The sequence below is a fragment of the Protomyctophum parallelum genome (genome assembly GCF_964188405.1).
Source record: "Protomyctophum parallelum genome assembly, chromosome: 11".
NCBI classification, from domain to species: Eukaryota; Metazoa; Chordata; class Actinopteri; order Myctophiformes; family Myctophidae; genus Protomyctophum; species Protomyctophum parallelum.
This window is the reverse complement of record NC_139707.1, coordinates 38,062,581-38,073,893: the sequence shown is the minus strand read 5'-3', so window position 1 is coordinate 38,073,893 and position 11,313 is coordinate 38,062,581. Positions and strand designations below refer to the sequence as shown.

The following is an 11,313-nucleotide window of genomic DNA, read 5'->3' as shown; positions in this document are numbered from 1 at the left end:
ACTGGAAGAAACTCCAGTCACTCAATGTTAATTAATATAATTTGTAGTAGATATCAGTAGCACAACTTGAAATTTGCACTCTATGGCCAGAACAATGTAGTCTGTTTGATTACTACAATGACCATAATGTTTTGGTGCACTCACCCCACCTTGTGGAGAGCATAGATATGGTGGAGAGGACCATAAACGGGTAGACGCCACCTTCGGCTCTGGGGTGTCTCTATTCCTTGCGAAGCATAGCAGATGCTTGCCAAGCTTCCGCGTGTGTAATGGAAGTGGACATTCGGTAGGCCAATCGGAGGCAATGTAAATGTTTTCTCATGCCAATAAAGCTCCTTTAGATTGAATTTATTAGTCCCAGAAAAGACACGCTGTGATTGGCCAGTAGTCACAGCAACACAGCGTGCCTTCCGCAACTTCCACTTGACTTCCTCCTTACTGGACTGTCTTACTGAGACATGTAGTCCAGGAAAGAAGTGAGACCAGTGTCTGACAGACACTTTGAAATACTAAAATCACATATTACCCACATAAAAACCCCAGGAAAGTGTCTCCCACACATTAAAATAAGATCTGGTTGCAAAAGGGGTGAAGTGGCCATTTAGCACACTATAGCAATGATTATTATAGAGCTTTGACTTTTTCCACAAAATTAACAAAGATATCACAGAAGTCATTAAATGTTATATGCTACATGAAATAGTTTGAGTGTACATCATTATGATAAAGGCCAACAGTCAGCTGGGTTAAGTTCTTTTTTATTAACAGACATGAACATGTCGACAGTAACAAAATTTGTAGTCCATAAAAAAAATAAAAGTGGGGCGGATAGACAAGACTCCTCCCACAAAATAACTTAATGATGAGCGAGAGGATCAAAGAGAAAGGGCAAGGTTGTGCTCCAATACTAAAATATATTCATTCCAACTTTTCCCTGCAGTAATTTCTGAAATGCTTGGACCAGTAAATGTTCTACAGTGTAGATTTGACAGTTTAGTTTTTGTTATGTCAGTTGCCATTACTTCAAGGAAAGGAGGAATGTCATACTTTTAATAAAAATGGGGGCATGTCACTAAGCAGGATCAATGAGTTAGCCAACAAACCATCCTAAATATTCTGAAACATTTCAGAGGCCACACAAGATAAACAGCATATTTGACTGCTAGTGCACTTACAAAGCCAAATGTGAGTTTCATTTTTGACTACTACATAAACAACAACTACAGTATGAACTGTATTTCCAAGTGAGCAGGCTAATTTAGTGATCCATTCCATACCCCCCCCCCCCCCCCCCCCTCTCCAAAAGGGATGGTAAGCAACACGGGCAAACAGGGAGGACAAACACAAAGAAGTGAAGCACCATCAGAAAATATGACAGTGAATTAAAATATAGGGGGAGCAGGGGTTATATACAAGGGGAGCTGTCAGTGTGTGCCTTTGTCACAGGTAATGATTACATACGTTTTGCAAATCCAGCTGCTCAAAACATTAAAGCAAAGTTCCCTATAAGAGTAGTGAGCGCCTGGTTATAGCCAGAAACAACTGCTTCCGGCCTGTGGCATAGACACTGGTGTGAATCTACATGGACGGAATAGGTATAAATTGGATGGTAGATATTCCATCTTACCCTTAGCAGGCTTGGGCTGAATTCTGCTTCCGATAACTTACACCCTGTGTCATGTGAGACTGACATGGGAGGACACAGGCAGAGTTCCTGGATTGAAGTAATAATCTGTAGTGTGTGTGTGTAATGTTTATACTGTACATGTAGGCATTTGGATGCTAGTACAGAGATGTCTCTTCTGTAGTGTGCGTGTGATTTTCAACATGTATGAGTGAATGTGCGTCTCCCTTATGGCAGCAGCTGTATCTTATGCCTCACTCTCCCCAGCTGATGAAGTATTTTGAACCTCCTCCTCCAGGATCGGCACGATCAGGTTGTCCTTGGACATCAAGTTGTACTTCATGACAAAGCGTGTGAACCGGTGACACAGGAACGTTTCATTCTACAGACACACACACACACACACACACACACACACACACACACACACACACACACGCTCTTATTTTGAAAAGCCACATTTTGCCTCGACCGGAAGTGGGCTTATCCCGGCCAGCTTTGTGTTGCCAAGGCAACCTTTGTTTACATGATCGGTCTATGCGGCAGCACTGGAGACCTTCACAACATCGGTATAAGTGTTAACAACCTTTTTTTCATGATTCTGAAACCATTCCAAGTATTAGTTTTGCATGAAAAACACACTAAATTCAGCCATAGCCACTTGTCCAAATGCGCTGACCTCATAACATTTATGATCCTTATCCACTTCACAAATCAACACTGCCTGGCTTGAGATTTAGAATTGACCAACAAGGAAAAGGATAGCTCTGGTAAATTTAAGATTTTAGCTAATTTTAAGTTGATCCTAACTTAAGAAACCTATTTAATACAGTCTTTCCTTATGCACATGGAATAAAGATGGAGCAATCCTGCTCATTTCAAGCCATTTTAAAGGAAAGCTCATTACATTTTGGTAGGCTCTTGTCCATGGTAACATACCTCATACTTATCAAATATCTGGCGGTGATGGAAGTAAGCGTGAGAGAATATCCTATAGATGCGACGGCAGACAGAGCCCAGCTTTGCCACAGACGACTCCTTGATGCTAACTCTGAAGGAAAAAGAAGAAATAGGAGACCTCATCACATCGTGTGTTAACGAATGGACAGTGAATGTGAAGCCAGAGTACCATAAAAGGTCCATTTGGATCCAATTGTACACTCTGAATTTCTGAAAGTTATGGGACGGGGGTCTGTAGCCTGTATACCAAAGTCTGGTCTGAATACCAAAGTGGGGAAATTAAAATGTTTGAGAATCACTGAGCTAAGGAGAAGGTATTAGTAAACTGACCTGCTGGGGAAGTATTTGTTACTGTTGAGAAGGCAGGCAGCTCCGTCCAGCGTGTGTCTGGTGTAGTCAATGGCAGGGCACTGTGGACACAGCAGCAAATGACGGTGTGTATAATTGAGAGCTAAACCTGGCTTTGTTTTGCATGAACACAAACAAAGTGTCCCAATAAAGACCCAGAAGTACAGCTCATTATTAATTGCCTTGTTGTAGCCCTGGTCCAGTGCTTACAGCGAGTCTCTCTCTGACGCCCTGTGGAAGTCCCTTCCGCAACCCTCTGGTGATACTCACTCCCGTGCGAGGATTTTCAAATCCCAGCAAATAAACAAAACGACGTAACTACTCACCGAAACAAAGCCTGCTAGACCTTGGTAAAAGTCTATTCTCGGAGCTGGGAAGCGTCTCAGGTCCCCAGCTTCTCTAAAATGCACTATTTTAATCATTAAATAAAATTAATCCAACCAGATCGGTGCAGGCAAAACCCGGAAATGCCGTAGTAGAAGAAATGACTCTGCCCGGTAAATTCAGGGTACATTGCGTTATTAAAATGGCACAAAGTGCATTTTAGAGAGAAGCTGGGGACCTGAGATGCTTCCCAGCTTTGAGAATAGACTTTTACCAAGGTCTAGCAGGCTTTGTGTCGGTGACTAGTTACATCGTTTTGTTTATTTGCTGGGAATTGTAAACACTCACACAGGAGTGAGAATATCACCAGAGGGCTGCGGAAGGGACTTCCACAGGGCGTCAGAGAGAGACTCGCTGTAAGCACTGGACCAGGGCTAGCCTTGTTGTAGAATAGATTACAGGCGGGAAACCTCATGACTTAAAACACAAATAGTTCCCCATTCAAAACAGCCTCTAGATTAGACTCCAATTATCTTATATAACACGAAGGCTCACTTCAAAGCCCTACCTAACCTGTAGCTGAGAAGAACAACATGGCGATCTTACTTCTTTGGGGGTTTTGTGGGCAGCACATAGAAAGATCCACTGCTCTGTGGCAGTCATCTGGGTGCAGGTATCTGGGTGGCATTCACTCTGTGGGCAGCAAAAAGGAGAGCATGCATCAGTTCAATAGAGGACATCATAGGGATTAGTGCCAGACCGATATAACGGTCATTATTTGACTTTTTCGACTACATCGGTATTAGCAACTATACAGCCCCCATCTGTCCCGATTTTTAACAACAAAAGGCGTTGTGCAGATGAGGTAAGAAACCCCAGGAGGGCTTAAGATGACCTCACCGTTATTTTCTTTACATGAATTTCAACACAGAAAATACAAAGTGGCCACATTATCATACCTGCAGTTTGACGGCTAATCCATTGAGCTCCAGACAGAACTGCCTACAAGGGTAACAGAGAGCACGGACATAAAGGCACAAAAGAGACAGAGGTACAAAGACAGAAGGGATGTTTTGTGAAGCATTTTGGTCACACAAAGACGTATGCATGTAAATGGGTAATGCTGGTCTTTTAGGTACCTGAGATGCTCATACTTCCACACTCCTTCATCCTGTCCTTCTGGAGGCTCCAGGATTTTGTCGATGTTAGAGCAGTCCGATCGGATATTCTGCTGAATGTACTGTTAGAGAGACCATGCAGACATGTCAGCAGAACCCACCAGAGTAATCCAGTAAAAGCAACTTGATTTCAGGACTTTCATATAATAATGATGCACTACTGCAGTCACTCAACTAAACTAAAGCATCGTCGTTGGGCACCACCACAAATGTAATACCCAAGATTCTAACCCTTGTCTCTGTGGGGGAAATACCTACCGAGTGACTAAAAGGTTTCTGGCCTTAACAGCCCATACATCCAAACAGAAAAGTCCTATTTCATTGCATTAAACAACAAACTCACTTTGAATATACGCTCTATACCAAATATCTGAACCACTTGCCAAAGGGTTACCTGTCCTTGGCCAGCAATATTAGGCTTTTGGTCTTTGGACAGAGGCTGTGAGTAGAGGCCTCTCTTAAAAAGTAAGCAATGATATATATACAACTTACTAAAATATGTAAATGGTGTATTGTCATAATTTGAATCGCCCCATTGAAGAGGGGTCTTCATCATTTTCCCAATGCGCTGCGGGGGTGGCAGAGACTGTTTGACTGTCAATAATAACACACACACACACACACACACACACACACACACACACACACACACACACCTGTTGGACAGCCAGGGTGCTGTCCATCTCCTCAAAGGATTCATCCGGCCAATTGTAGAAATCCTATAAATAGAAGGATACGTTTATTTAGAATTAGACCAGCTTAATTCATTCACAAAGCTAACATAGTGTAGTCTTGACAGCCTGGCAACGTTAGTAAAGAAACGTTAGCAGACATCAGCGAAATTTTACCTATGCCAGTCAACGGATTTAGCTGAGAAATATTTTATGAACGGTAATGTTGCAACTACTAACTAACCTGTCCTAACATCGTCAAAACCAGCATTAGCATGCTAGCAAGCTGGGGTACAACGGTTTCCTTGAAACTGAAACAAAACAATGATTTGTATGCAACATTGGCCGTCATGGTAGGTTTCAGTATGAGGCACTGGCTTTATTTACAAGCACGTCGCACGCAAATCCAAATAATCACGAGAAGCTAAGAATTATATCAGCCGACGAGTTGTACACAGCTCAATGTATCTGTCTAAGTAACATTCCTCCAGGATATAGACGCATCCCATCAGCTGGCCACTTCCAGGCCCTTCCTGTGTTGTCTGTGACCCAGTTGTAAGAAAGGAGACTGGCAGTAAAGAAATAAGCCTCCCATGTAGCTCAAGTACATTTTCCATGCGCGTGGTTTATTCATTACAGTCGTGTGCAATGTTTTGATGTGTGAAAACATACCTTCGACTTGGTTCCAGGCCGATTCCTCCTGAGAACTGCAGTACCCTCCGCCATGACCATCTCGACAGAATACCCGGATGCCTCTGAAGCCGCTGTTCAACGAGCGTTCTCTGGACCAGGAGAACCACCCCAGCTCCCATTGCCTGGAGGAACGTGCGTGCTGTGATTTGGTAGTTGGTTGTCCGGCAACCGTTGGTTTTTAGAAGTTTGTAATTACAAATAAATCAGATATTTCAAAAGTCTAATTTGTTCGTAGCTAATGTAGTTGAGGAGTTCACACAACACACTGTGTGTAAGTGTAGGACGGAGTAAATTAAAAATTACATTTCAATGCATGTGGCATGCATGAAATTAACTTGAGACATTTTTGTATTAATTTGGAACAGAGGATGAAGTGAAGACACATCTTTGGTCAGGAATCGTGATTTGAACCAGGCACATAAGTTTTATTTAAGCTGAGGCACCACGGTAACCTATTGATCTGAGAGCACCACAGACCCAGGACTCTTTAAAAACAGGCCTAAATTATTTTGTTACATTGTTGTGTAACCACAGTCATCCCTTTGCGATTTCCCTTTTTAAACCCTGCTTTTAACTACTTGACAATTAAAATAGCAAAGTATGTGAGCTTTTATCAGTTATTTAAATGTTTTGAAAATGTTTGCCTATAATTACTTGTCTGCATTATTGTGGTTAACACAACTATCAACAGCACACCATGAACAATACAGGTACAGTATAAACAAGAAAAGACCATTTTCAATAGCTCACCTTTATTATTGTATAACAAAAAAATGATCATAATTATTTACAAATGAATTACATGGAAAAGGAAGCAAACAGACATCAATGAAGGCAACTTGTCTTCTCTTCAGAATCAGGGATGGAAAAACAGAAAAAACAGAAAAACGTCTCAATCAACATATTTTCCTAAAATGTCTGCATCACGGAAGAGGAAGTAGTCCTGGAAGACAAATCAAAAAACAAAATTAGATGGACAGATATTACTGCATTGAGATTACTAGTGAGATTTAAGCTAAAGTGTATAATTGAACAACAAAAATGTGTCATAATACTGTATTTATTTGTGTGACTTTTCCTTCATGTAGAGAGAACGTGACTTTTACATATTGTACCTGGTCATCGAGAACCACTTTAGTTCCACCATACTCTGGCAAGAGAACCTTATCTCCAGCCTTTACTCCGACTGGCTGCAGGTCTCCTTTCTACAAAAAAGAAAATGAAGAGACAAAACAACCCTTTAAGACTACTGATTTCAGTATCATTACTTATTACTTATTACCTAGTTTTGTCAACCCACGGGACCCATGATGTGTCCACAATGTAAAGCAACCTAGGCCACCTTTACAGGAGAGCAGTCACCAGAGATAACGGTAAAGTCCTGTTGCGTTCATATTTTATCAACCCTTTACACAAACACTTAAGGAAAACGCCATAATGTGCATGCCAAGTCACTAGGTGGCGGTGACGGACTGCCAGATAGAGCAGTCACCCATGTACAAGAAGAACCTTGCACAAGTCTTTCAACTCTTTCCTATACTGTCCCGGATAGCTCCCCCCTTCCATCTGTCCCTGTCCCCACACAGACCACCTGCTAACCGCACCGAGTTACAGGCTGACAGGCACGCAGGCCTATCGCGCCATGGGATGATTATATTTATATTATAAATAAACGCTGCTGCCGCCTATCACAAGGCTTTTTGTTTACATCATGGTTTTACATTCACCATCGCTAGTCTATTTGTATTTGTAGGATGAGCGGCGCTTTGTAGGCAAGGAGGATTGCTTGCTCATTCTAGGAACTTTCTCCAAATATCACCTATGGCTCTATCAATGTAATAAACATATGCGTTGTGAGACCACGTGACTTGAGCCATGATACGTCACAAGTTTTGCGGATTCACCGTTTTGCCTGTTTACATGGAGACTGAGGGAAACAGTGTTTTCAAAGATTTCCACTGTGGATCCCATCGCAAACAATAACAATATTATTGTTTTGCTGTTTTCTATGAACACCGTTCTCATGTAAAAGGGTGATTCATACTTTGGCAAAGAGCGCCATCTATCATAAACCACCGAAAAGACCATAATGGTGTTGGATTTGATGCAACGTAATATTACATCCTTGGCAGGCAATGTTAAGTCATTAAAAATAATCTGTGTCAATTGGAGTGAACAATATCAGTAGGCCAGGTCTTCATGGAAGTCAAAAATGCATACCGGTATCTGACTTCTAAAGCCCTAACCACACCAAAGGGTCACCATGCAACTCATTGGGTCCAAACAGTTGCAAGGAGTTAACGCTAAAACCATCTTGACCCTTTGGTGTGTTTTGGGCCATTGAATGTCAAGAGTTGAATCACTAGAGTCAACGTGGGTCAACATGCAACAAGACATCACACTGCAGGGACAACGCTAAAACAGTCTTGACCCTTTGGTGTGGTTAGGGCTTTATGCCGCAACCCTGTCATACTGACAAGCTTGGTCATTACCTGGTTGAAGGAACCAGGTCCAACTGCCATCACTGTGGCTTGCAGTACTTTTCCCTGGGACTTCTCTGGAAGCATGATGCCACCTTTAGACATAGTCTCTGCTGCAACCCTTTCCACCAGCACCCGGTCAAACATGGGGAGAAATCTTCTGAAGGCCTATGCGAGAAGAGTTATACCAAAAATCATATAATTTGCTGTATAACATGACCCCTAGGGGGCAGTCTTGAATCAATTGTGCAGCACTGAAAGTCCTCATGTAACCTAAAAAAATGTTCAGTCCTAACAAAAGCAGAGTGCAGTCACCTCACCCAGTTAATAAAGACTCCCTAAGTATTCAGTAATGTTAAGCATTCAATAATGTTAAGTTCAAAATCAAACTAAGAACATTTATATGACTGTTAATACAATAATGAAAAGTAAGCTCAACTATCCTAAGAAAAATCTGGTACAATATATCCCAAGACAGACCACCCCAAAAACAGGTTAATAAGTAGTAATAGATTCAGAGCGTTTCTTGGTTTTAAAGGAAATGATTAATGAGAATCTGCTGCTGCTCTGTTTAGTGTTAAGTGGGGGAGGAGGACTCTTGGACACATACGATTACTTCATTAGGCTGTCCCTATTTTGGGCAGATAAGAAAAAAGTAAACATTTTCAAAATATTTCATTTGTACATTATTTTCAACCATTTGTCATACATAGCCAAGTATATAGGCAATGGGGCTTAAGTGGTGACAGCCTGTTACAATAATTACAGCTACCCTGCAGTACCTACCACCTAACAAAGGGACTAACATTACCACTGGCAGGACAATAAAATAATGTCAAAGTGAGACAGACTAGACTGAGGATTTGTAACATTTTTCAACTGACAGCAGCAGATGTACATTTGACCTTGGACAAAGGTTGCTTTGTCAGGGCAAGAGGGGGGTAGAGAAAGAAGGGGGAGATCAGTTCCAGAATCGGGGGATGAGTATGGGGACTGTTGCTCTGTGTCAATATTTACCTTCCTTGTGAGCTACAAAGATTACTGAAATACTGATAAACGCTATCAAATTACACCAGGGGCATCTTAGAAGGTTCTGGATTTAGTCACAATGTAGGATATTCCCTTTTACCATGAATAATATGGTCACATTTTCCACTGGCAAATCAGTTTTAAGTTCAGTGTGGTGACATGGACACATGTGGATGATGTGGTGATAACCTTGTAAAGCTGCGCAAAAGCCTCAAGGATTTCAACATCAGGAGATAACACTCAAGGCCTGTTTTTCAGGTGATTCAGAAAACATACAGAATACATTCTGACTCCGAGGTGATTCATATTTCTGTCCGTGTTTTCTAAAATATTACTAGAACTCAACAAAAAATATAATAGCTTTGAAGCATTATAAAAACGGTCCATCTGAAAAGCAAACAGGTTTTTAGCCCCAATATGTTCCCTCAGTCCCTACACTCATTCTGTAGCTACAATGAGCGTAGGTGACTGAGGGAACAAATTGGGGAGAGGAGGCACTGTAGCAGCTCAGACAATTAGGCCCTTACTTTATTAACATATTGGGGCTAACAGGTTTTATAATTCATTGACCTGAACTGACGCAGTCAGATGACGTTGCGTCAACCGGAAGCGATTTAAGTATGCAAGGAAGGACATGAACTGTATGCGAAGTTTGCGAACTGAATTCTGAAAATATTTCATTTTGCAGCATTAACTAACTGATCTTGAAGGAAGGAAACCACGGAGAACGCTGTCAAACACGCGTTGCATAGCGGAATGCTCGGAGTCACATATCGGTATCATTCTTAATTCACATGTGTGACTGCATAGCATTGTTGAAGTGTTCGCCTTACCACTTACCAGTAAAGTTAACAAACTCACCAAAATTAATGTTAAGTGTCATGTCAGATAACAGCCTGCTATTCAACTAGCCCAAACGTTTGGGCTACTATTCAACTAGAAAACAATTATAGGCCTACAAGTAAATCGGAATCTGGCAGCTGCACACCAGACATTTTACGGAGACGTACGCTTTAATTAGCTGATATACCTATACTAAAGCAGCTACGCAGTATGCGTTTAAAATGTGAACAAAATATTTTAACGTTTACAAACTTATTTTATCATTATTCGCTAACTGCTTGACCTTGTATGCCATGTGTACGGCTAACAATGCGTTTGTGTTGCTATGAACCGATTCAGACACCACCAGGTGGTCATAATGAATGTTGAGACATTACGGGTATAACGGTCAACATTTTAAAGAACTGTCGGTTATGAATAAACCAAATGATACTGGTGTTCCATATCTTACCATTCTGAATATTGTCTTTCGGTGTCTGAATGAATGCTCGTGGATTTGACTGCACTGAAGGACGGATGGAGAATCACTCCACGTGAAGAATATTCAGGAAGGTTAGGCGGCGCGCGCATGCGTACTAAATGCTTCTAGCTATGGGTACTTTTTTCCTGTTTCATTTGTACAAGGTTCAACTGTCAAGAGCCCGTTTAAATTATTTCTGGCAAGAGACACATTCTAAACGTACAAGAACAATATTTCGATGATGTTACCTAAAAAATTACCGTACTTAAATTTGGATAACACGAACGGTGTTGTATGAAAGACAATGCTTATATAAATCATATTAGGCAATAAAGTACCCTATGCAAATTGATAGTTGACTTTGAATGTTTAAATGTTCCTAATGACTTTCCAATCCAAGCAGTGTCTGTAACAGCACATTATCTCCATGCATGCATCACATAACAACCATAATATGAACTGAGTTAGCTGACGGCATTCTTTTTTGCTCATTCTAAACGTTTTCATGTGATTGCAATTGCGCAGCAATGTTGCACAATGTCAACTTTGACCTCTCTTTTTTTTTTCTCCAAGAAAATTCTGGAAGAGTGTGCCCGGGAACGAGCATTTGTGTGTATACCTTTGACAAGTAGTTTATTTTGATACATTGACCTTTTACTACTATCAATATAAGCAGTTTATATTATTGGCTATGTCTCATGTG

At 41.2% G+C, this 11,313-nt stretch overlaps 1 protein-coding gene across 3 annotated transcripts; it reads right to left on the bottom strand.

Moving 5' to 3' along the window:
* Nucleotides 1-741: 741 nt before the first annotated feature.
* Nucleotides 742-10,723, bottom strand: LOC310866617 (MOB-like protein phocein). Of its 3 annotated transcripts, XM_083776289.1 has the most exons (9): nucleotides 10,602-10,723; nucleotides 8,291-8,446; nucleotides 5,091-5,153; nucleotides 4,396-4,496; nucleotides 4,216-4,258; nucleotides 3,863-3,949; nucleotides 2,915-2,994; nucleotides 2,564-2,675; nucleotides 742-2,006 (listed from the first exon to the last, which is right to left on the bottom strand). In XM_083776289.1, the coding sequence occupies exons 1-9, from the start codon at nucleotides 10,602-10,604 to the stop codon at nucleotides 1,872-1,874; spliced, it is 780 nt and encodes a 259-aa protein (XP_083632415.1). In that variant the 5' UTR covers nucleotides 10,605-10,723; the 3' UTR covers nucleotides 742-1,871. The 3 variants fall into 3 exon arrangements, with proteins under 3 accessions (XP_083632415.1, XP_083632414.1, XP_083632413.1); XM_083776288.1 differs by lacking the exons at nucleotides 8,291-8,446; nucleotides 10,602-10,723 and adding an exon at nucleotides 5,778-5,861; XM_083776287.1 differs by lacking the exons at nucleotides 742-2,006; nucleotides 2,564-2,675; nucleotides 2,915-2,994; ... (2 more) ...; nucleotides 4,396-4,496; nucleotides 5,091-5,153 and adding exons at nucleotides 6,534-6,741; nucleotides 6,914-7,003.
* Between the last annotated feature and the right edge of the window lie 590 nt (nucleotides 10,724-11,313).